Genomic DNA, 25,975 nt, shown 5'->3' with positions numbered 1-25,975 from the left:
TAGTTCACATAAAAAAGCTAGAAACTGCACCCAAACTTGGTCTGAGAAAGCAAAACACTGCGGCAGAACTTTAAAATGAACATTAAAGTATAGGTTACAACTAACTTAAAATGCATGTGTTGACAGTCAAATACTTTAAAATTACACTGTTGCTTTTCCCTATTACGCCTCCCTCTCACCACAACGGAGCCATGTATTCAGCTAAGCAACTAATGTCATTTGCAACTCGTGTGAGTCAATAACTTCCTTTTTACCCTTGAAAACCGTTGTGGCATAATTGGCATCTGTGTTTTTATTGATCCGTCACCACATAAGGGGTCGTTTACCAAGAGTGGGAGAACCAGGTGTAGCCTATCACGCATTTTCCAGCTTGCTTTCAGAGTGTCTGCACGGCATACTGGGGCCACGTGCCACTCACACCGCAAATGTATAATACATATCATGGGAGATATGAACCAGATCTCCAGATAGCCCTGAGATGGAGTTAAGGGTAAGACTTGAAACTTATTTGTATGATTGGACCTATTAAGTGTATATTTACATTACGCTCACATGTTCCTCAGTTTAGTAAGATCCAGTCACCCTGTTTGACACTGAGGCTGATGTCCAATGAGTTATTGTGAGCGAGGCTGTCGTGTGCTGCAGACTTCCAGAGGCTTAAGACTTGGCCAAGTCGCACATAAACATTCAATGTAAGACTCTCCAGATCCACTCCTGTCTTCAGATTGGATTTCCCTACACCAGGGCCTTTAATGGTAGGAAATACTCTGTCTAAAGTAGGATGGGGGAGTTCATAGCAAGGTCTTGTCAACTGCTTGAAACAGCTCATTCGATAGTGATATTAAAATGTTTTGATCACTATACACTGAAGTGTTATTCCCCTCTTGTTGCTTCAAGGCTACAAAATGTAGAATTTTAAATATAATTTATCAAAATCACAATACTGTACTCTAATAAATCATCCTTATTTATGTGCAAACCACAGTTTTTTGTGCAAACAGTTTTAATATATCATTCTGTCAGCACTGGTTGTGTTTTTAGGCATTCCACAAGAATCCAATAGTGTTTCCCAACATGTTCCCGTATGGCTCAGCTAAGGGGCCCATTGTGTAGAAAAGAGTGTGAGTGTGTGAGTGTGTGTGTGTGCTGGGGTGGGGTGCCATCCTTGCTTCTGCGATTTGTTTGTGGTGAGTGTCTGTTGAATGGGACCCCCCTATGTAATGATCCCTCTACTTCCTAAAGCACTCAACCATGACCATCACCTTTCACCCTGCATCCTCCCCCTCTAAGAGCCAACATTTACATATGTAAAAGTCCATCTCCACCCTGCCTTTAGCACGGGGTCATCTCTATACGTTAGTGCTCAGAATAGGGTGTGAATGGGAGACGATACAAGAATACCACAAAATAAGGAAGGAGGAGATAAGACAAGTTTGGAATGAGGAAGAACCCTTTGACCTTATCAGTTTAAGGGGTGCTGAGAATCTGCCACGGTCCGCTTAGTGCTGAAGGAGATAGTGCATACATCCCGTCCACAGGCCCAGATACTCATATATACATATACTTTACTGTACACACTTCTGTGTCATCTCAAAATTCTCAGCTTTAAAAGGCAACAGCTATTGTGTACTGAATCTGTCTTTGCAGTTCTAAACACCTTTCAGGTTCATCACGCTCTGTGCTCAAGTTCATGAACCGACCCCCCCCCCACCCCCACCCCAGTGCAGAAAAGAAACTATGAAATATGAGGATCTCTGTGAAGGGGTGATGTAACATTTAACAAAGCAGTGAGAGAAGGTCATATTGCCCCAAATAAAAGCAGGAAGAGAGGAGAAGGTGAAGAACATCACTCTCCCTGGATCCGTTTACAAGACTGCCACTACCTTATAAACTTTAGCAGCAAATTTGACATCATTTGGACAGGAAGATTTACTGTAGTAGTTGGTGGAGAGCAGAGCTTGTTTTAATTTAAGGACTATTCTTGGAATTGGGTGTTGGATTTATTCCAAAATTATGTTTTTAGCCAAGCTGATGACGTGGCTCTAGGGATGGCAATTTCTCGGTCCACAACTTTGGTCCAAACTGGAGTATTTCAACAACTGTTGGATGGATTGCCATGAAATTTTGTACAGACATTCAGGGTCCTCAGAGAATAAATCCTAATGTCTTTGTTGATCCTCTGACTTTTCATTTAGCGCCACCATTGGGTTGATGTGTGTGGTTTGGCGTGAAATGTCTCAACAACGGTTAGACGGATTGTCATGAAATTAGGTATAAACGTTGATGTTGCCCTCAGGATGAATTGCAAAATGTTTGGTGATTTCCTGACTTTTCATCTAGCGCCATCATCAGGTGAAAGCTGTAATTTGTATACTTGTATAATAAAGTACCTCAGCATGTTCGCATTGTCATTGTGAGCATATTAGCATGCTGACATTAGCATTTAGCTCAAGCCTCACAGAGCCAATAGCATGGCTCTAGATGCTTACTTTTGCTTAAATTTCTTTGGTTATCAAAATTGTGACAAATGTCACAATGTTCATATGTACCAATCAGGATCAAATGTATTAAGTTTTTAATTTTCTGCTTGGATACTTGATCATAGCTTTATAAATTGGTGTATTCCCTGTTAGAGAATTTGTTAACCGGAACATCAACCAACTCTGTCTAATTGGAAACGCGCGCTAGGCAACAAATAGCAATCACAATCACAGGCAGCTACACAAACACAGAAAGCTGTTGGATGCTCATTTACCAGATTAATTAATATGCCAGAGAGGTCACACACAAAAAGCTCTTACGCACACACTCAAACACACACACGCACATAATACAGCTGATGCCATTCCCAGGCCGAGCTGTTTGAAATGGAACATCCTCATAAACCGACAACCACATCAAGGGCAATATTCCTGCCAATCGCATTAGTGGCTCCACTTGGACGCATTGTGATTGGACTTGTGTACACTCTCTGACGATTGTTTGCAGTTCATGACCATGGCCGAGAAAGAGGAGAATGTCAATAGACAAACACACTAGTATTATTAGAGCGGCAGTCATGTGCCACCCTCTGTGTACTAGCAGACGAGCTGTCGGAGACTTAGAGGAGGCTGGAATCCCTTCGCGTCTGTCTGGGAAATCTGGGTAAATGCTCGCTAATCCTGTTGATCCTCTGCTAAAGCCAACACTTCCTCACCTGCCTGGGTGCCATGGGAGAGTGAGTACAGACCAAAAATAGGAAGGTTATGATGATGAGCAGTGCTGTTTGATTGATAGACTCTTTTTTTTTTTTTCAACTTTATACATGTTCCCATTCTCAGTCAAAGGTAAACAGGTTGAAATGGAATAAAGGAGAGAGAGGAATATAAACTCTGTTAAAGCAGAAGCATGAATCACTGAAAGTTTTCACTTTCATTTTGATAAAACGTTAAACCGTTTTTATTACACAAAACTATACAGGCATTCATGAATGAAGACTCACCAAAGCTGTTTGATCAGGGATCTCATTACCATCACAACCTAATCACTCTCATTTTAAACCTTAATTGTAAGAATGTAAGACATGTTAAGATTATTTTAAAATTTTTACTTCAAACTATGATAATTTTCCGAATCAAATATATTATTGAGTCTATGAAAAGTCAGACAGAGAAAAATGCTTATCAGAATTATCACAATTTCCCAGAAGTTTGAATTTGCTTGTTTTATCTGACCAACAATCCCAAACTCAGGAAAAATCCCGAGTGCCAGAGTTACAGCTGTTCAAAAAGTAGGTCCCTCTAATCTTTTCTCACTTTTATTTCAACCCTGTCTTTTTTCACTCTCTATCTCCTGCCTCATTTCTGGCTTTATTCAGTCAGCCAGACATATTTTCTCCTCCTTTTTTGTGAATGAACTACAGTATGTAATTACCTGGGCTGAGCTTTCAGTGTGGCCTGCTCCGTCAGCTCCACACCCACTGCAGACACACAGAAATACACACTTTCGAGCATACACAGACACACGTTCGCAAGCACACACATACAGATACCGATTCGCCGAGATTATTATTACGCACACGCGAGTGCGTGCTCTCGCACTCATGCACACATGCGCACACATAAATACAGGCCTCCCCAGCTGGAAGTGCACAGCTGCTGCTGTTTACCCTGTCGGGACCAGAAAAACATCCTGTACAGTTCTCCGGGTGAAAACCTCCCCTCACATAATAAACACAAGCCCTCGGCACAGTTTGAAGCTCCACTTTGGGTGGTTTCTGTGGCCGTCAAAGCAAAGGTCCCCTCCAGCAGTCCAGCTTGATGGACAGTTCGGTGTGTTAAGAGATTGAGTGGATGCCTGTGGGGAAACCTCAAATGGCATAAAGTAGCTAAATATTTTGGGTTTGGGGGAAAGGCTGGCATTATCAGGTTATCACACACACCCTTACTTTTTAATTTATCATCTTTACTCAAAGGCAAAAAAACAAAGTACAAGCAACGGCTAACATCTGGATACCAATAGGAAAGAATGCTGTGACACAGAATCAGTGTATATGCTGTTCTAACAGAGGTGTGACATTTGCTTTCATCAGTCCAAAGACATCTCTCTGGCCCGTAGAGTTGTTTAGCTTTAAGCTTGACTTTGACAGAGGAAGTTTTGGCTGCTGTTGTGTCTGGAAGAGTGAAGAAAAGTGGGCGAGGACACTTTGGGCTTCTAAATGACTGCTGGAATGCAGTCGTGTGTGAGCGTGTGTGTTTTTGTGTGCATAAACTTCTCAGTGTGTCTGCAAGTGTGTGTTTATACGCGTCTGTCTGCTGCCCTGTGTTTTGCAGCTGACAGTCACTTAAGCATTTTGGCTGGCACGTAAAAGAGATTCCTGTGCAGACAGAAGTATTTGCGTTTGCCTTTGAGCTAAACTACAGTAGTATCGGGCAGGGCTGAATGAGAAAAGAATATACAAAGCACAGCGTGTTTGTGTGTGCCAACTCTTATCTCTGTTTTCTGTTTACTGTCTATTGTAGCGGTGGCATTTCACAGCCCTCCAGTCACTATCAAGAAGGAACCCCAGAGCCCAGGCTCTGACCCCAGCCAGTCCTGTAGCCACAAGCAGACCTTCAGCTACCCAAGTGGAGAGCAGTGCCTTTATGCCAGGTACCTCCAGGTTTTCCTCATAAAAGTGCTATAGTACAGTGTTTTTCATCTGACATGTCTTACAGTCCCTGTGTTTATGTATTTTATATCTTAAAGAATCAGTTTGCCAAAATAAAAACATCTCACGTACCTCTCGTGGTATCTAGCCATGCAGATAGTTTTGCTTTCTGGTTTCTCCACACGTCAAACTTATCAGCAGTTTTCAGAGGGACTATTTCTTCAGTAGAAAGTAGTCCCACTGAAAATGGTCCACAGCCATGTCTTTGAGTTATCCAGATTAACTAGGGCATTGTCTCTGGAAAGACATGTTGCTGTTGCATTTTTTTTAAACATAATTTTTTAATGCACCACAAATTGCAAATTGCCATTCACATCTATTGTATTAGGGTGGCGGCAGAAATCTTAGAGACATACAAACTATCTGCATGGCTAGATAACACTAGAGATAAATTAGAAAATAAGTGTGCTGTCAGAAACAAATGAATGGAAAGTGAGATTAAGACTTTTACAATCATAGTTTTTCCTCACATGCAGTCTTTGGCTTTTCTACTTTTTTGTTTCTAGATAAGAGCAAAGACGAACATTTCCTCCTCCTAATTCCTGTCTGTGCTAAGCTTCCTTTAAGCTTTTGGGCGCTTATTTGGAACATTGGTTCAAATTAAATTAGGGCTGAATTATTGTCTCCCTGCACATTTACTGACATCCAACATTACAAAGGGCAGAGTAAAAGAGACAATATCGTCTTTATTTTACTCCTCTCAGTAACAACAGCTATCACTGTACAACAGTAGTAATAACATGATGAAAAACCCAGCAGTGATCAGCTGGCATGCATAAGTCAGCACAGCTAACACTGACCACATATTGACCACTAACGCCCCCCTCCCCACCCCAACAAAAAACCATTAGCTCTGTTTGTTGTATTGACTGAAAAAAGCTAGTAAACCTAGTGCCCCTCCCCAGCGCAGCCATGTTGTAACATGTGCTTTTATGCATGGATGGGTGTCCTCATGAGTGTGTTCATGTTTTTTCAGTGCCTATGAGCAAAAAAGGGCTGCAGGAGGAGCCAAGAGCTCATGCCCAGGGACACCCATGTCTCCCATGCAGCAGCATTACTCCCCGAAACCTGCCACTGCCGGACGGCCCGATGCTGGCTACATGAACCCTGCTGCCACCTCTCAGCCACTGCCTAGCAACAGTTACCCCATCAACACCAGGTGACACACCACAAAAGTCTTGATATGACTGATATTCACCACATGCATGATATTTTATAAATATGGAAATAATTTAACTGTTATCCTGAAGAGCAGATATTTTATGAACATTAAAAAGTGGGGGTGCTGTGTTCAGCATGATAACATTTCATCCAGAGACATTGCATTCAGGAATATCTACAGTAATTTGGAAGATAATCTAGCAACATGTGTCAAAAATGATCTCTCTCTAACAGTATAAACATAAGAATATTATTATTATTTGCATATAGCATCGACTATGAGATCCTGAAATGAGCTGCTCTGTCTCATTTCTCAGTTCCAGGTATCAAGGCCCTTCAGGAGACCCCATGTGCCCCCAGTTCCCCCCACCAGGCCAGGCCTTTCAGCGCATGCCATCTGCCCCAGCGGGACATGGCAGCAGTGGAGCCGGTGGAGGCGGGGGCGGAGGGCCAGGGGGTGGAGGTGGCAGCGGCGGCGGTGCTGGGGGTTATCATCGGCAGCACTCTGACCCCTGCATGCCCTATCTGCAGCAGAGCTTTAAGCAAGAATACCTGGACCCGTTGTATGAGCGGGCGGCTCACATGGCAGGGCCTGGGCACGGGACCGGACCGGGACAAGGGCACGTGCATGGACCTCACCCACACCCCCACCCACATCCACACTCACACCCGCACCCACACAGGTTCCCACCAGCCCACATGATGGTCAAGCAGGAGCCCACAGACTACACCTACGAACCTGGTGAGTGATACAGAACAGCTGTTGTCAAAAGCGATGCAGGCAGAAGGCAGTTTTGTCGTGACTTTCCAATTAGACGGTAGTTTTAATACAAAGTGAGTGAAATATGCTGCTGCACTCTGTTTCAGCACTATGGAAGAATATTCAATTATATCTCAAGGTTACTGAAGATCTAACAGTACAAATTTGTATCTTTTGGGTTGTATTTGAAAAGCACAGAGAAATATGGACAACTGAACATCAGCTTAACCTAATTTGTGTTAAAAAAAAAATCTAATTTTAGCATTGAGGGGAGTGTAGCAAATACAGTATGTACATGAGAATTTACACTAAAATTTCTTAAGAGTTATTTTGCATTTTAATCTGCCTCAAAAAAAGCCCCTTTGAAGACAAACCCTCCCCAGTGTGCATAGCTAACTCAAGAACAAAATGTCCAAAAGGCAAACAAACTTCACTGTATCTAGACTCCTACCCAACTCCCTCCCTGCCTCCAAAACTCCTCCTTTCAACTCTCTGACACTTTGCAAAGAAAAGAAAAAAAAAAAGTTGTTTTTTTTTCTGCTGCAGCTACACTCCTCCCTCCTTCCTTACCCCACTCCCTCCCTCCACCGTTCTCTGTGAGAGAGAGAGGTAGAGGAATTTCATTGAGAAAATGGAGGGCACTGGAAAGACTAGAGTCCCTGGTGGAGTGCTCCGGGGTTTCAGGTTGCACCAGCGGCTTCCTTTTTCTGCAGGCAGATGAACTCATAATGGAAAAATGAGCGTGGCCGCAGTAACCCGAACCTCTCACTGGCTGGGCTTTGGGTGAGGGGAGGGAGTGGTAGGAGTGGGGGGTGACGGGGGGTACGGGGTGGGGTAGTCAGCTCAGTCGCTTTAACAACAAGCTTTACCAGTGGAAACCAGCTCTTCTACTTGCCTCTCTGAATTAAAAAAAAAACAAGCAGTGAGAAATATAACACTTCACATACATTGTGTCCTCATTCACAGGTATTAAAGCTGCTATAGGACTTAAAGTACCAACATGCACATCAGTGTATGGCTACAAAGAATGCCTTCCAGTGCTGAAACCAGCATACTTTATGCATAATAAAAACCCAAGGAAAAGCAACCTAATTCTTTTCACCCACTATGTTTTTACACTTGCACCTTTGATGGGGGAGGGAGGGGGGTGGATAACATTGACAAGGCACAGCACAACCTTGAGAAAGAAAGAGGAAAAGTACAAAAGGATGTTTTTCTGTGGATAACTGCTGGGAGGTGCAGGGAGTTGAAATTGGTGGGGTTTCCTTAGAAGTGATCTCTGATATGAGTTTGACCGACTGCAGAGGCTGAACAGCATTAAAAGATCAAAGATTATCATACTTTTGTTGCATAGCTAGACAGTTACACAATACAGGTAGTGCAGGGTGAAGTCTGGAGATGCTTTTGTCTAATTAACTGAATCTGGAGAATGGGGGTTTGTGCAAAGCTACTCTATAACTGTGTATGAAATAGATGATGTAAGTGGAGGGCACAAATAGAAATGTAAAATTTTAACAGGATTAGTCATGGGATTCCAGGTAGTCTTAAAAAATTAAACTGTGTCTGTAAATGTCTCTGTAAAAATAGTTTCTTTAAGCGGATATTTTATGTCAAAGGAAATTTGAATGGATGTACCCTGCTACCAAATCAAAGGTATTACTGTAATACAGTTTATGAAGGCAACGCTGCCAAGTTGGCTCCTGTTGATTTATGTAATCCATTTATTGTCATTTAAATTTGAAAGAAAACCTGTCCCAAATAAGATTGTCATAGGCATGTAATGGGACAATGGTAATGGAGCATAAAATAGAAGTTAAGTAAATAACAATTAAAGAAAACACCAGTGTTTTCTTTTGATCTTTGCAATGTGAACAATGGCGGCCAAATGCCACAAGTCTACAGTCTCATTTTAAGAGCAGGCTCGAGTATGAGACTCCCAAGTTTCACATACAAATTGGCATTCCATCACTTAATCACTGCTATTGTTTCGCATGAAAGACACAAATGGTCATGCCACTCAGTACACAATTAACCCTGGTGCACTCACACCCAATCTACCCATCACTCCCTGGGGGGAGCCTGCCATTGCTGGCAGACATATTATTTACAGTATGATCGAGTGCTGCTGCCCCAGAATGGAGGGTTTGATTTTCCCCAATGGCATCTTATCACAATCACAGTGCTGCAGCTGCATTCCCTGGGAGTGAGTCATGGCCAGAGCCAGAGGCAAGAGAGCTGCACCTTTTTAGTTTTTATGCTCTCACTCGTCTCGTTCGTGTAGGTGACAGACAGTATAATAACCCAACAAACAAACACATGTAGAACACCTTTTGTGTATGCACAGACAGCCAAATAAAAGACATAAACACACACACAAAGGTGAACAGAGCAGTCACAGGAAATGGAACACAAAACCCTAAGCAACACCCTTCAGATTGCAGAGCTCATTACACCACGTTAAATGCTCTTTACAAGTGCCCCAACTTGCAGAGAATTTTTGCTTGAAAGTTTATGAGGAGGAATATAAAATCTATTTCGGTAAATTTAGCTATTTGAGTCAGTCAATGATGTGCCCAGACAAAGTGCAGACACTGTATACTGTAACACTTTTCTGGTCTGGTGAAGGTGCTTGCTCATAGCCTAAAAATACCACCAGAGACAAGAGAAGTGATATGATAAATGTAGCGTTTGTCCTTGCAATGTCCGGGGTGCTCACACAAAATATCCATATAATACACCCACTTTCTCAAGCTGATATTGGCTTAGTAAGCAGTAAGTTTGGGCTCACTCACACTGATCGGATTTACACAAAGTGATTCTTCTTTAACAATTGAGCCTTTGTTCATTCTGCCACTTAAATTGGTGGTTGACATAATGCATAGTTCTGGCTCCTGCAAAGTGTCAAAGAATATTTTTTTGTTCTTGGGTAAATTAGGAAATTTTTTTTCAGGGAATGGAAAAACAGATGGATTAAACACAAATTTTGACAAGTAGCCATTTGTGTTTCTGTTGCAGATGTGCCTGGATGTCCTTCTATGTACCACCACAATGAGGGCTACCCAAACCCCCAGCACAGCAATGAAGGTAAACAGTTTTGCATTTTCAGTTTGAATTGTGAAAATCTTCTTATTCTACCCCCTTTAGAAGCCAAATCATAGTTGTAACTCAGTAGGAATCATAGTAATGTCAATATACTGCAGTTGCATGTGTCCAATCTCCTCCTTCTCCAGCGCTTTATCTACATTGAGCCTTCACTGGCTGGAGCTCTGCGGTCATTGGCTAACCGGCGTAGAGTGTCCGTGTTTCCATTGGCTAACCAGCAGTGTGTCTATGTTTCCATTGGCAGAGGCTCTCGCCTCACCCCTGCCTCAAGAATCCCTGAATAAACATTACTCCTGGAAAAAGCACACGATTTTCCCCGGCAGAAATGGAAAACAATCCTCCCATTCACTTCCATTGTTTGTTACACCATTTTGGCTAATTGTAATTCTCATTCACTAATTACACTCAGAGTATAGGACCCTCAGAATGACTCTTAAAGGCCTATAGGATAAGCTAACAGGCCCTGAAATTGGGAGCAAAGTTCCAATCCCTTTCAAATGTCTCTACTATGAAATCCTCTCCTTGTTAGTGAAGTGCTCTAGTCTGCTTTTGTAAAAGAGGAGTACACACTTATTGGCTTAAAGTTATTCATGCGTGAATAGATCCTTGTATTTTGTTGGGATGGCATTCAAAGCTTGGCACAGATCCCAAATGAACAACCTAGTGCTCTGAGATCAAGACCCCTTAAAATTCGAACACAATCTTCCCCTTGTCTTGCAGGCTATCTGTTTGAAAATGACTCACGTGTGGTTCCCGAGAAGTTCGAAGGTGAGTAGCTAAAATCATTCTGCATTCTCACACACCCACACACTCACACACACACACAGAGCACAGTTCAGTGGGATAGGTTTTAGTTAAATGACAGCAAGTAAAAGAGAGAAACACAAGCCATACAGCCACCCACTCCAATCATAGACGTCAGAGTTCCTTGTGTAAGAGGTACATGGATCTTTTGCGTACTCAGAATCTTACTTAGTGGGTTTTGGTTTCTCCGTGCACACGATGCAGGGCTCCTCTGTCACAGTCAGAACAGAGACAAACAGTTTCCCATGGTGTTGTTGGTGTCAGTGATTGACTTTAAAGGAGATTGAGTGGAGAGCCCGAGGGTGTCAGCACTGGTTGAACCAGTGAAGTGTGCAACTTCTCCAAGAGACAACACCAGTAACTTAGCTGAGCTTCTCATGTTCCCACACTTGTGTACAACATATCCAATAACCAGTAAACAACGACAGGCAAACACGAATCTGTGTCCATTTACCTATATTGCCTCACCTATCATGGTAGTCTTTTATATCCCAAATAGTATAAATCCTGTTTTTGTTTTAATATACCTAAAATACCTTTCTTTTTTAGGACTTAGTCTTCTAAAATTCCTCTCAAAATTCCTCTCCTCCAGTTCTTGTTTTAATATCTGTGCTTTGTATCTATATTTCTTTTTTAGGACTTAGTTTTCTAAAATTCTTCTCAAAATGTTCCTATTTCTGTCTCAACTCAACCCACTGTTGCCTTTTTAGTGGTCAATTTGATAGGCTGTTGTTAATAGGCATTTGATTCAGTTTGCGTCAGTATGCAAACATGAAACATCAAGATTAGATGACTTGCTGATGTACTGGCCCCAGCTGTTATTAGTCAAACTTTCCTTGTTTGTACATGCAATATAAAAACCATTAGAGCCTAATTTATTGATTGAATCTTTACGCACGGTTGCAGATTGTGACGAAAATGTATCAAATGTCACCAACATAGCTGGTGGAGAAAGCACAGCGCAACTGAAGCTACAAAAATGTTTGAATTGCATCATAAGCTTGTAAGATTCAGTGACTCTCGGTCCAATTGTAATACAAAAACAGCCGTATGTGAACACAGCCCATGAACACACTGACCTCCAGTCTCTCTGCTCCTCGTGCAGGTGAGGTGAAGCAGGAAGGGGGTGGTGTTTTTCGCGAGGGCACACCTTACCAGCGCCGTGGCTCTTTGCAGCTCTGGCAGTTCCTGGTGGCCCTGCTGGACGACCCGGGCAATGCCCATTTCATCGCCTGGACTGGCCGCGGCATGGAATTCAAACTCATTGAACCCGAAGAGGTACTGCACATCTGAATCTGTCTTACTTTTAATCTTTTCCTCCTTTGGACAGAGAACAATTGTGTCTCCAAACAACAGAATTAAAAAAGCAGATCCTTCACTGTATCATGAGTAATAAATAATGACCATAGATAGACTGTAGACAACACTGATGTGGAGGCTGTGACATATTATTAGATCTCTAAAGGAATATATTAAAGCTTGAATTTGGGTTAATTGAGCACAATATAAAACACAATTGGTATCACTGGAGCCTCAAATCCAGTGTGAAAGGCCGAGGTCACTAACAAATACTGTACAGTACCTCTCTTTAAGATTTTTTGATTTTCAGACCAAAATTTCTTGTGGGGAAAAATTTGCATTTTAGTATTAAGAAACTGAGACTTTCTGAATTAAATTCAATACAGTTTGAGATTTCTTTTGGAGCAACCATCCAGCAGCCATTAATGATACATCATCTTACAACATGTATAGTGGTTAAGGTTTATAATTAGAGCTGCAACAATTAGTTGATTAATAGATTAGTTGTTATGTGTAATTTTTTAAGAAAAAATATCTAAATTCTCTGATTCCAACTTCTCAAATGTGAATATTTCCTGGTTTATTTAGTGTTGTATGATAATAAACTGAATATCTTTTAGTTGCGGGCTGAAAACAATAATCATTAGTTGTAGCTCTATTTATGATGGTGGAAGAAGGTGTTTACAGCAAAAAAAATGGACCTCTTTCAATGAAAACTTCAGTGATATCACTTTAAATGTTTGGATTAAAGAGCTGTACCATTTAAAGTGCACCAGCATTATTTTTAGCTCACAGGACTGTATGGCCTTCTCCACAGATAGTGAAGTGTTGATAGAGATCATGATGTTAATATAAATCTGATAAGAAGAGCACAGGAGTTATTCTCGGAATGAATTTGTTAGCGCTATGCAGATTAGAGTGATTAGAAGTGAGATTTGGCCACTTTCCCTTATAGGTCTATTCTCTGATCCATCTTCCATTAGTCCTCCATTCATTATTCAACACATGGAACGGTGGATTGATAAATGAAGGACAAGCGCTATCGCAGAATCCTCCAACACACCCTGTTCTCTCTCACCTCCTCGCATTTCTGTAGTCGAGACATTTTCGCGATGTTTAAGACTGTGCAATTTGACTGGATGCATCAGACGGCGTCCATTTAGGTGAGTCCTAATATGGATAGGCCTGTACTGTGTTTTCCATTATCTTTTTACTGTACATTAAAAATGAATGGGGTAAGAGTTTTACAAGAGCAATTAGGGCTGAGAGCACACTCAGAGATCAAACAGGGCTGCTGGCTGGATGGCCACTGTGGGATACAACCTGTCTCTTCCTGAGTCATGAATCTCAGCGTCTCTCCCTCTCCTCCCCCAGCTTTACAGTTTCCTCAATATCTGAGATGGTGTTTGTCAACATAATGTGCGTTCACAGTTACAAAATGATTTGATCTACTTCCTCTTTGACTGTGTGGGGTTGTGAGATACTAATTTTCTATCAGAGTTAGTGGTCCCTCATCAGCTGGGAGTTCAATTTTAGGTTGGGACTGTATTTCATGGCCTGCCTCTGACAACCAGCCATGACTCCTATTTCACTGCGAACACTGTGGGACTCTGGTTGCATTCAAGTGGTAATGGGTTACATAAAAAGGAAGTGAATCCACATGTGGGGACTGGCTCTGGTCTTGGCATGTTGACGCTGTTGAGTTGAACAGCAGAGAGGACTTTTGACTTGTCACCGAGGACCCCTAGTGGTCACAGTGTGAAAATAACCCCAACTGTGTCTGATTATGATTTTTGGAATATGAACTCTGGGGAGAAAAAAAAATGCTGACACAAACAATTTTCATATGTTGACGTGTCATTTGAGGAAGGCTATATTCTTTAAGCCCTTCTAACGCATGCAAGGAACCTCTCACCTTTGAATGAACCTCACCGAAGCTGAACTATATCAGAAAAGTAACCACAGCCGTTTCTCCCGTCTTCTCCCCTTCCCCCTGCCTCCTTGTTCTCCCTCTCCTCAGGTTGCCAGGCTGTGGGGCATGCAGAAGAACCGTCCAGCCATGAACTATGACAAGCTCAGTCGCTCTCTGCGCTATTACTACGAGAAGGGAATCATGCAGAAGGTACAAAACACACTCTATTTATATTGCAAGCTCTGAGAATTTGGACTATAAAATGCCCAAACATTACAGTCCTTTAAACCTGATGTTTGCCTAAGTTTCCTTTCATATGTTTTCATAGTAAGGTAACTTCAACACGTTTCACTTTATGGTACCACCCTTTATAAAAGGTTTATAAGTTGTAACTAATGGCTTTTAGTCATTTTCTAATGCTTTACAGATCAGTTAGAAGCCATTAATAAGAACAGCTTTTGGGATGGTGTTTATCTTCCTCTAGCATGCAACATTAGGGCTTTTAAAACAATTCATCAAGTCTGCAGTTGCAAATGTTAGTAAGTTGTTAATATATGGACTGTAGTCCAGATGCACTGCAGCTCTCTCCCAGAATGAATGGGCTAACTGTCCATTAGAGGAGTCGTCCTCATGAATCAAAGAGCTAGCTAAAAAGACCAACAAAACTATGCTTGAGGAGGATAAACATCAGCCTGCCAGCCCAAAAACTCTTATGAATGCTTTAAGTGATCTATGAAGCATTATTTAATGATATATTAAGTATTAATAAAGCCATTAGTTTACATACCAGGGTTCCTTTTGAGAAACTGGTACTCATTTTATGCTCTTGGGCCTCAAGCCTAAACCTTTGTCCTTCATGTGATATACATCATCACCGATGTCAATATATAATAATTACACACATTTAGAATGACCACAATGAAATAAGCAAAACTAGGTTGCAGTGATCATAGTTACATATTGTGCCTAATGACATGCTGTATATTAGTCAAATTAAATGCTACTCAATCCCACTAAATCCTTTCCAATCACAACTGAGTCACATACGTCAGTTGATAATTAGGTCACTGCATCCGCTGCACTTTTGTGACGCAGATCTGCTCATTTACTGGATGAAATCTAAACAGGGAGAAATAAGATAAGACTAGGGCCAGGCAAAGACAGACCGTAAGATCTGTGCGCCTGTATGACTTAAATAAACAACTGCACACCTGGAAAAAAAAAAAAAAGAAGTTGAGGGTGTGTTTTTTAAACGTACATTCTTATATGACTCAAGCCATTTCCTCTCTCCGCAGGTGGCAGGGGAGCGCTATGTTTACAAGTTTGTCTGTGAGCCCGAGGCCCTCATCTCCCTGGCCTTCCCCGACAATCAGCGGCCCAGCCTGAAGGCCGAGTTTGAGCGCTATGTCAACGAGGAGGACACAGTGCCCCTGTCCCACCTGGATGAGGGAGTGCCCTACACCACAGAACAAGCCCCCCAAAACATGGGCCCCCAGCCCTACTCCAAAGGCTACATGTACTAAAGCCAGTCCCCATCCTTCCCCCACCCTCAGAAATCTTCCTGTTATACCAACCCATCATCATACACACCCCCCCGAGTCCCCACGCACCTCTTGCACATGCCCACCCCATCCACTTGTATATAAGGCTATGGTGTTTTTGTTTTAAATTAATCTCATTAGGGATTTTTTTTTTTGTTTTGTTTTTAAGAGCTGCATTCCTCTCACATCTGAGGCCTACTCAATCCATAAACATGACTGTGGTTGAAGAGATTGCTTAATAAATACCCATAATAATACCCAACATGAAGTCTAGACTATTCTTTCCTGTGTTTTTGTAGTCCATCGCATGTGATGTTTTATGGTTCATGACAGATTCACAGTATTTTTTTTTAACTTCTCTGCTTTTTACCACTTTTGTGACCGAGGTGGGTCATGCAACTGATCATAGTCATCTTTTTTTAAAGATTAAACAAACCAGGTACAACATGTTCATCAGTGAGCTTGAAGGCAGGAGGTAAAAGGTGGATTATGTGACCATTTGACAGAGCCAAGCTATTTGTTTCCCCGTTTTTTCCAGTTTTGCTTAGCTATGCTAAGCAGTGCTATGCTTAGCTAACCAGCTGCTAGCGGTAGCGAAATATTTATCAATCTTCTCATCAAACTTTGAAGAACACAAATGTCAAATGAAACAACACTTCAACCTAACACCTTACTCACACACTGATTAAATACTGCGTATTTATCCATGCAAACAAGATAATGGATAAATCAGACAAATATGCAAATGCAAAATGCAAATAAAAGTGCATCCAGTGTTCATCTGCAGTTAATTTAAAAAAAATTTGAAATCACCTTTTTATTTTTTTTCTAAAAAATACAATATAGGAAATGTTGACCAGCTCTCATAAACACCTCATACTGGTTATGACATAGCTCACAAAATAAGTGTTACTGAACTGAGTTAAGACTTAACAATTAAAGTTTAATCACCACTTGTACAGTCAAAGGTCTGGCTTTAACAAAGTGAAATAGAAATATGGAACTAAAGTGTCTTTTTCAGCCATTAGCTGACTGAGAATGCACAACACAGTCCACCATGTATGAGCATGAAGCACAGGAGATTTTCACCGTCGCCTGAACGCACGGGAGATTCTCCACGCGTTGGGTTCCTCGTAACGGTTGTAAAGAGGTTCCAGTTTCTGCTGCCTCTTCTGCCGACTGAGGCGTGTAGGGTCACCGACTCTGTAGAAAGCCGGAGCGAACTCCACCAGCCAGCGAGGGTCGATGGTGGTCACCTCCCGCATGTACTCCTTGGTGGTTAGCACCAACTCGTGGTATACAAGCCTGCAGAAGATACAATATCGAAGACAAAAATACAGAATAATGACATCAACACAATATAATCACTTAAATTGTATTGATCCTACTTGATTGTGAGGATAGTTGCCACTTGTTGGATTGTGACAGTCAATGATTTAGAGCCAAAGACAGACCAAAGCCACCTGGACACAATGTCAGATGAGACTATTCATCAGATCAGCCCTGCAGTGTGCATTGAGGACTCACCATTCTGGTTGGCGGTTAAAGAGAGTGCTTGAGGGGTGAAGGTACACCACCTGCTGGTCAATCAGGGTACGGTAACCATCCTGAGGGTGCTTTCTGGCAGCGTTCCTGAAGAAACCGCTGCAAATAGCTTTCTGGACCCGCATCGTAGCTGTCCCGCAAGATACCACGTCCAACTTGTGCCTGAGGAATATAATACTTAATATTTGTGCACTGCAGTGAAAATCTGTATCTGTATTATCTGTTATCTGAACCCAAATTATATTTTTTTCATAAGACTGTTCGATTGAGGTGAAAGGTGTGATTTTTTTCCCCTAACCTGCCATGGATTCAAGTACATTGCTGTATATTTTTTATGTATCACTTACACTGCTAAGCTTCTGCTTACACATTAAAAAAAATAAAAGTACGGCCTTTGTTTACTCTATCAGTAGCATACGGTTTCATTTTCTCAGTTTCACACAGGGGGAAATTAAATCAAATCACAGTTGAATTTAATACGTGGATTACCTGTCCATGATGCTCAGCATCTGCTTGCGGATGTCCTGGGCTCTCTTTAAGGAGCGAGCCTGGATGAAGTTCTCAAAACACCAGGGGTTGGAGAACTTGTTGTTCTTCCAGGAGTTGTAGACAGCCAGTAGCGTAAGATGGTCTCCTTCGAGCTGGAAGAACTTTGCCTTTCTCTGGTCAGCCTGGGCCTGTTTGTCCTGCAAATGGAAGGATTGAATTTTGTTTTGTTCTGATACAATACATGTTAAGCTTTATCATGTTGTTGCATTTTATAATGGGAGCTTATGAACTTCTGTGTATCATTATAATGTGGTCAGCATGACTTTTGTGATGCAAAGTCACATACCTTTGGTCTGTAAAAGATGTTCTGAACAGACAACATGGACACGATGGTGAGCATCTCTTCACTGCAGCCCAGATGGACGGACATGATCAACATCTTACACAGCATCGGCTCCAGAGGGAACTCAGCCATCTGAACAATAAAGGCCGATATTAATCAAACTGCAGACCAACTTTATAAATTGGTAAACAACCCTATTCCAGATATGTCATTTGAGAGCAATGGAAGCAGGAATTTTCCTATTCTCCTCACCCTTCTACCCAGCCGTGTTAGTAAGCCTTCATCATCCAAAGCTCCAAGAGTGTAGAGTTGCTCCATGGCTGTGATCAGAGTCTCCATTGGAGGAGCGTCCATGAAGTCAAATGCGAGGAGGTCATTAATACCCATGGCCTGGGGAGGCAAGGAGAGCACCAGAGAAATTAGAATTACAAAAATAGAAGCACATTCTTTAATAACTGCACAACAATGAAGAGTGTTTGAATTAAAATGTCTTGTGATAGATTACAAGGAGAGGGATTGAGCAGCCCGCATTGTAGTAGTTCTTACTGTCATACTGTATGTATCATTTATCCAACGTCTATCAAAACCCCAAAAGCAATTTGACAGATGGAGATTGATTCATGAAAGTGTTAGCCAAACATGAAACTACTACATTACCTTCAGAGACAGCACAGTGCTGGCCAAGTTGGTTCTCTGGATCTCAGGTACGTTGGATACGAGCATCTCGTCTCTGTAAGCTCTCTCTGTGTAGAGCCTGTAACACTTCCCTGGACCTGTTCTGCCGGCTCGACCTGCCCTCTGCTTGGCCTGAGCCTGAAAAGAAAGTGAGGAGTTTTTAAAGGACTATCGTGGAAAAAGATGTTCATCTATCGAATGATTAAAGAAGGGGACACATGTAAAATGATTAATAAGGATGTTTTAAAATGTTTAACCTGTGATATGGGAGTCACCACAAGCTGATCAATGCCAGTCTTGGAATTATACACAATCTGCTTAACAAAGCCTGGATCCACCACGTAGTATATTCCATCAATAGTCAGAGACGTCTCAGCAATGTTTGTGGCAATGATGACCTGGTAGTGAGCAAAAGAAACAAAAATGCGAGAATATAAACATGTATTCATTTTATGGTGTATGACTGGGCTTTAAAAAGCTCTGTTTGAGCTTTTGGACTAAACATAAAGTCATCAAAAGGTGACTACATTCAAATTCTATTTAAAGAAAGATAGTTGTATGATAACCTGTAGTCACCAGTGCAGTCTATTACCTTTCTGCTGCCTGGAGGTGCAGGGTCAAATATCCGTGTCTGCATCTCACTGGGCAGGGCGGAATAGACGGGCAGAATAATCAGTTCAGGAACATCAGGCCCCAGTGACTTCATTCGCTCATACAGGATCTCACAAGCGGTGTCGATCTCTTCCTGTCCGGTCAGAAACACCAAGATGTCACCTGGAGAAAGGACGGGAACATTTTTTTAACATAAAGGATCATTAAAAGATGTATAAACATGTATAAAGTATCTTAAAATATTCATCACTGGTTTAATGAATCCTCTTTTTGAAGCAACCGTACCTGGAGGCTCAGACAGATGGATCTGCATAACAGTGATGAGACTGGCATCCAGGTAATCTGTCTCAGGCTCTTTGGTGTAGAGGATCTCTACTGGGAAAGTTCTTCCTGGGATGGTGAAGATGGGAGCTTCAAAGAAATACTGGGAGAACTTGACAGCATCCAGTGTCGCCGAGGACACGATCAGCTTCATGTCTTTGCGTTTCTGTATCGTCTAAGAAAGACAGAGCAGGCACACGTACATGAGATAATTACATACAGTATTTTGGCATGTAATTAAGTCATTTACTATGTCATTTTAAATTATGGATGGTTTTTAGAATGAGAAATACCTTCTTGAGCAGGCCGAACAGCACATCGGTGTGGATTGTTCTCTCGTGGGCCTCGTCTAGCATGATGAGGGAATATAGACTCATGTCTGGGTCTATCAGACACTCCCTCTGCAGCATACCATGGGTCATGTACTTGATTACCGTCTCTGTACTGGTGCAGTCCTCAAAACGAATGGTGTAACCCACCTGAAAGTAACAAGGAAGAAAATAATTATAGTTACTGACAAATTGGAGGTTATGTATTTAACAATGAAAAAGGCCCTAAACCAACCCCAGCTTAGGTATGAATCGTCATTGGTGTGAAAGTGGAATTATTATTATGGCATTAATGAATATTAAGAATAGTCTGACAGTATAGTTGATTTTGAGCAGTCTTTAAGTAGTAGATTGATGAAATATTCCACCATTCCTCCTGTTTCGTGTTCACAGTGAACAAGATTTCATGAATTTTTAACTCTCGTCTACAATTTTTTGGAGGTTTTAAAACTTTAATGCTTACATTGAACAATCAAATGCTACAATAATGAGAAAAGCTGTATTATTAGCATGAATATACATCAATTACCTCTTGGCCTAGACGGCAACCGTACTCCTCAGAGACTCTCTTAGCCACTGACATGGCAGCCACACGACGGGGCTGGGTACAACCAATCTTCCCCCGGGCAGTGTAACCCGCCTCTGCCAGGTACTGGGTGATCTGCGTGGTCTTACCGGAACCAGTTTCTCCAACTACAATCAAGATCTGATTATCGTGGACAGCCTGTAAAGAGAAAGAATGAACTGGTGAGCTATGAAAGTGCATTTCTTAAGGGCCTTTGAGACATCTTTCAAAAGTCAGCTCCCCTTTCTCATTTAGTCCTCCTATAACTTCCCACTTTATGTCTAATAACTCAGTATCACTTACACCCTGAAAGTCATCTCACCACTGCTCGTACCTGAATGAGCTGTTCCTTGAGTTTAAAAATAGGCAGGCTCTCTCTCTGCTGCAGGATTGAAAGTTCTGTCTTCTTGCCATACGACACCTGGTTCCCTCCGAAGGCGTATCTTTTCCACTCTGGAAGATCAATAGGCATAGCGCCGATGCCTCTCATGTTGGCAGCGATCTGTCTTCCATCATCTGTGCGGGAGAGGAGCAGTGATATGGGTCAACGTAAAGTTCCGGGCAAGATCCATCCCGACCTCCTGCAGTCTACTATTTTGATTAATTAAGATGAAAGGCCACGATAATGAACTTCCCAACAAGATCTTTTTGTATTAAACTATGAGTCAGAGGTAGTGACCAGCTGGAAGGAAACTTGTAAAGCCTCCGATACCCCCTCAAGCCACGGAAGACACAGTGTGTTATGTCTCTGTGTGCCAGTGTAAACTCATACTGAAGCCAGATAACCATCTCCAGCCGTGGCCGGGTTACAGTGTAATACTGTAATAGGCCTGGCACAAGACAGATGTCAAAATGTTATTTTCTAAATTTGAAATCTCTTCCACACAACAGAGATCGTTTTTGTTTTTTAATTAGCTTCCGTTTGAAAGTTGTATTTGTGCCAAAAAAAAGATTTAAGTTTGTTCTACTGATGCTTGAATATTACTGAAAGATATCACACTGACAGATTTATAAATTGTTGGATGGGATATTACAAACGTGTAGTCCAGGTACTAACAATCAGGCATAGGGTCGATCCAGTGCTTGTTGAGACCAGTAGGGATGGAGTCCATCTCTGCTGCACGGACCGCCTGCTTTATCTCTCTCCTCTCCTTTGCCAAAGCGCTCTGCATCATGGCTGCTTGGGAAAGAGAGCCGTCTGGATTCTAACGGACAAAATGAAAACACCAAACACCGTCAGGACAGAGAATCAGGTAGAAAACATTTTGTCAGACAGCATCAGTATTTATAACACAAACATACAGATTCCCGTATGTACTTCTGGTGATACGATCTACTTTTACAGTAAATGAAGATTAACAAGTAAACAGTGATGCACACTTTCCACAGCCAAACCAGGCCAATATCATCCCACTGCAGAGCTGCAGTTCCAGGAGTTTCATGCCTCCAGGCTCAGTCAGACCTATGGCAACAACTGGCAAGAAAAGCAGCAGTACTGTGCACCCTCTACAGGCAAGGAAAGCAATGGCTGCCTCTGATACTCCAGGCAATGAGTCTTACATATGCAGTTTCTTTTTCTTTTCTACGCTGCTCTGAGTGTCATTGCCGTTGTCAAATCACACACAGGAAACAGAAACGTAGCATCTCTTACTTTCTTTACCTGCTCAGATCAATCTGCACTGATTTATGCACCACAGAAACATTCTGGAGCAGAGATATATACCTTTACTATTTTGACTGGGCTCATGTTCATGGTCCACTTAGTCTGTCCTTTCAGGAATGGTGGTTCCTCTTCAACCAGATCAACCTCTATTTCCTCATCTGTTGACAGAATAGTTATAATAGAGACATTATTATGCAGTGTTATTTTAAATTTGAAAAAAAAAAAAATTAAGAACAAAACATAGGATTTTACCTTCATCGTCATCTATGTTGGGAAGGATCCCCGTTTCCTCGTCAAATTCTGGGAACTCTTCCTTAGGAAGTACATTGGCAGCAATCATCTGAATTGGGGGGAAATGTTGTTTTAAATAAAGTGGATGATTTATGAAGATTTCACCCCTGAGGAACCCCTAAAGATTCCGTTTTGTGTTTGATGAATACCTGTTTTATCTCCCATTTCTCAAGGTCTGTTATCTTGGCGAGCCTTTTGCGCTCCGTTGAGTTTTCCTCCATTTCCAGCACGCTCGCTTCAATGGGGCGGTCGGGGTTCCTCATTGCTTCGTCTCCAACTCCAGTGTCAAGGTTCCTCCTTCTGTTGGGGTTCAGGTCCTCCCCTGTCTCCTGGTCTACATCCTGGCAACATGAAAGGTGTTTTTGCAATTTTTAAACACAACTAATGTTACCAGCTGGTTTGGGTTTTTACTGCTTCACAAAAAGTACTACAGTATCCTTTGATTGTCTGAAAAATTGGAAACAATATATGAAATAACTAAAAACCATCAATTTTGTAAGTAAAATATTTTGCAGCGTGGGTAAGTGTCATGTCCTTCTTTTTTTAAAATCACCTGGTTAGCCTTTAAGCGGCTGGGGAACAAAAGATAAAACAAATTTCTACACTTGTCTCACCTTCATGCTGAGGCTGGCCTTGGTTCCAGTGAACGACAGCACTTTGACCTTCACCTTTTGGCCTTTGGTGACGACATCGGCCACATTTGCTATACGTCCTTCTTTGCGCAACTCTGAGATATGCACCAGGCCCTCCCAGCGCTTTCTGCAGAGAAGAACGTGGTTATATACACGACAGGTTTTACAGAAGGATCACGTCCAAAACAGTAAAGAAAATTATAGTCATAAACTGGAAAAACAAACCTGAATGCAACATGTCAGTAAGGGGATGCATTTGTTTTGTTTATCAAAGTGAGCACATGTTTCTTTAGGATTATAACTTAAAAAAAAGCTGTAAAAATGTAGTTTACCAACCTGAGGCCCTCTAGCTGCACAAAACAGCCAAACTGCATAATACTACTGATTTTGCCGTTGTAGACGGTGCCAACAACAGGCTGGTCTGACAGCGGCCGATCTACAAGTCTATCATGGCAGCAGTCTGAGTCTCTGTCCTCCTTGTTGTTGTTGTCGTTGTCTCTGGGTGGGCTCGGAGGTCGGTCGCTCCAACGAGACGGCCGTTTCCTCCTGCGCTTGTGGTTTGTTTCTCCATCACGTTCTCTCGATCTGGAGCGTGAACGACTTCGCTGACGTCCGCTCTCTCTGTCTGTGTCTCGACTTCTGTCGCTGTGCAAATTCCTGCCTGGCCTGAGGAGGATGTGAGAAAAAGGTCTATTTTCTAATCCAAAATGATGTCAATGTATTTTTACTTAAATCATCAATCAATCATCACTTCTTTTCCAAATGGCGGGTATCCACTTTTGGGACAGAAAATGATTTTAATTACCTGTAATCAGAACTTGTCCCAGAGACGTTAGGCATAAGCATCTCCAACTCCTTCATGGCTTCTGCAGCAACCTGCTCATCATCTTTATCCGTGTGGTGAGGTGGAATCTGATGGAGAGGTAATAATTAATGACAGCAGCTCCAGGGCTGCAACTAATGATTTTTTTTTCATTATGAATTAATCTGTCTAGTTTCTCAATTAATCAATTGGTTAAAGATGACATCATCAAATGTCTTGTTTTGTCCCAACCAAGAGCTCACAACCTAAAGATATTCAGTTTACTGTCAAAGAAGACTTAAGAAACCAGAAAATATTCACATTTGAGAATCTAGAATCAAAGAGTTTGGACATTTTTTTCATAAAAAATGACTCAAAAACATTAAGCGGTAATCAAAATAGCTGGTGATTAATATAATAGTTGATAACAAATCGATTAATCGACTAATCATTGAAACTTTAAACAGCTCCATAACTCTATAAACACTGCAAAACTAGTTGCCTCTGAACTTTATCAACAAGGTCAGTTATTTATTCAAGCCAGTGCTGATTCTCCCACAGACCAAGAGTTGTATTTTACTTTAGAGGTTTACCAGAGGATGCAAAGATGTAATTAAAAACGAGAGAAGAAAGCTTTCATTCTCTTCGAGGAAAGTGTCTTACCCTCCACACAGCATCATCTGGTTTACATAAAGCAGGATATTTCTCTTTCAGCTTATCCTTCTCACTCTTTGGTTTAACCTCTGGCTGGGGTGCTGTCACAAACCACAGAGAAGAAATGATTTAACAGTTGGGCTACAGCTGCAAAACATACAGTATTATTATATAAAACATATAAAAACTCTCTGTACCTTTACTTGTAGACGGTGATGGTCGCATAGTATGAATAAGTCTGAGTAAATTACCAATGAGAGTATCCTGAAAACAACAAATATGAGCTTAGAGATAAAACACAATGCCATATAAGCAGTAAACAAACATTGAGGTGGTCGTTTTTGTTAAACACATACTGTAAAATCTGCTCCATTTTCTGTCAGGGCGGCTTTAAACTCCTCAAATGTCGGGTGTTTTTCAGCCAGGCTGATAATAAATTCAGCTGCAAAAAAAAAAAAGCAACTGGTGTTTAGCTACACATGCTAATTTAGTCACATTAACGTAACTGTAACGTTACCTGTTAAGTGTTAGCATGTATCGTACGTTACCCAGATCTTTTTCGCTAATTCCCAGATGATTTTCCAACTCCGTGCACACCTTGGACACCAAGGATAAATATTCAAGACGTTTTATTTCGTCTGAAGATGCCATTATTCATTGACTACATGTAAATCTATATACAATTAAGGGCCATTCCTCCTGTTTGTTTTGCTTCTTCTTCTTCTCCTTCTTTAATTTGAGCGTCATCGAAATACTTCAGTGCTGCTGCCCCCCGCCGGCCAGCAGAGTAATTAACAGTACTGTAATAAACGGTATTTACATTTGAATGGGTGTTAAATGAAGTAAGACCACATTTAAACTTTTACTGTAAGTACTGTACTTAAGCTTCTACTCCATTTCAGAATCAAATAGTTTTTACTCCGCTACATTTATATGATAGCTGTAGTCATTATAGTTAACTTGTAAATTATTTTTTTTCATGCAAAACTAGATTTAACTACCGAGTAATGTATGAAGTAGTTTAATTTAGCTCCACCTCGACCAGCTGCAGCATTGAAATGCATCAGTGGTAGCAATCTCATAACATACCAACACTAAGAGGGTCATTTATCCTTTTCTTTTGATATTTAAAGTACATTTACCTGATGATACTTCCATAACTTACTTAACTAAACTTCTGAATGCAGGCTCTTTACTTGTAAAGGTATTTTCACATTGGTGTATTGCTACTTTGATTTAAAGATCCGCTTCCAGACATATTTTAACATATATATAAATAGTCAACTT

At 41.4% G+C, this 25,975-nt stretch overlaps 2 protein-coding genes across 4 annotated transcripts in view; one reads left to right on the top strand and one right to left on the bottom strand.

Annotated features, from left to right (window-relative positions):
• etv4 (ETS variant transcription factor 4) overlaps positions 1-16,024 on the top strand; it is a 31,738-nt gene extending 15,714 nt beyond the window's left edge. For 2 of the 3 annotated variants that reach the window (XM_067576827.1, XM_067576826.1), the window contains exons 5-12: positions 5,001-5,130; positions 6,165-6,347; positions 6,667-7,091; positions 10,125-10,193; positions 10,932-10,979; positions 12,121-12,293; positions 14,335-14,436; positions 15,522-16,024. In XM_067576827.1, coding sequence (XP_067432928.1) covers positions 5,001-5,130; positions 6,165-6,347; positions 6,667-7,091; positions 10,125-10,193; positions 10,932-10,979; positions 12,121-12,293; positions 14,335-14,436; positions 15,522-15,749 — 1,358 coding nt within the window. In that variant the 3' untranslated portion in view covers positions 15,750-16,024. Of the gene's footprint in view, positions 1-369; positions 491-5,000; positions 5,131-6,164; positions 6,348-6,666; positions 7,092-10,124; positions 10,194-10,931; positions 10,980-12,120; positions 12,294-14,334; positions 14,437-15,521 lie in introns of those variants that run through there. The other variant, XM_067576828.1, reaches the window with a different exon arrangement.
• Positions 16,025-16,543: 519 nt separating this feature from the next.
• Positions 16,544-25,429, bottom strand: LOC137172411 (ATP-dependent RNA helicase DHX8-like). Its single transcript, XM_067576825.1, has 23 exons — positions 25,237-25,429; positions 25,045-25,130; positions 24,886-24,952; positions 24,698-24,789; positions 24,038-24,144; positions 23,569-23,898; positions 23,215-23,359; positions 22,750-22,941; positions 22,562-22,649; positions 22,370-22,467; positions 21,704-21,851; positions 20,981-21,162; positions 20,611-20,805; positions 20,046-20,231; positions 19,717-19,927; positions 19,412-19,593; positions 19,077-19,217; positions 18,802-18,957; positions 18,397-18,534; positions 18,148-18,276; positions 17,802-17,998; positions 17,295-17,474; positions 16,544-17,072 (listed from the first exon to the last, which is right to left on the bottom strand). The coding sequence occupies exons 1-23, from the start codon at positions 25,337-25,339 to the stop codon at positions 16,853-16,855; spliced, it is 3,573 nt and encodes a 1,190-aa protein (XP_067432926.1). The 5' UTR covers positions 25,340-25,429; the 3' UTR covers positions 16,544-16,852.
• Positions 25,430-25,975: the final 546 nt, after the last annotated feature.

The sequence above is a fragment of the Thunnus thynnus genome, chromosome 20, assembly GCF_963924715.1.
Source record: "Thunnus thynnus chromosome 20, fThuThy2.1, whole genome shotgun sequence".
Taxonomy (NCBI): domain Eukaryota; kingdom Metazoa; phylum Chordata; class Actinopteri; order Scombriformes; family Scombridae; genus Thunnus; species Thunnus thynnus.
Note: the sequence above shows the minus strand (reverse complement) of the source record. Positions and strands in the feature narration are given on the sequence as shown.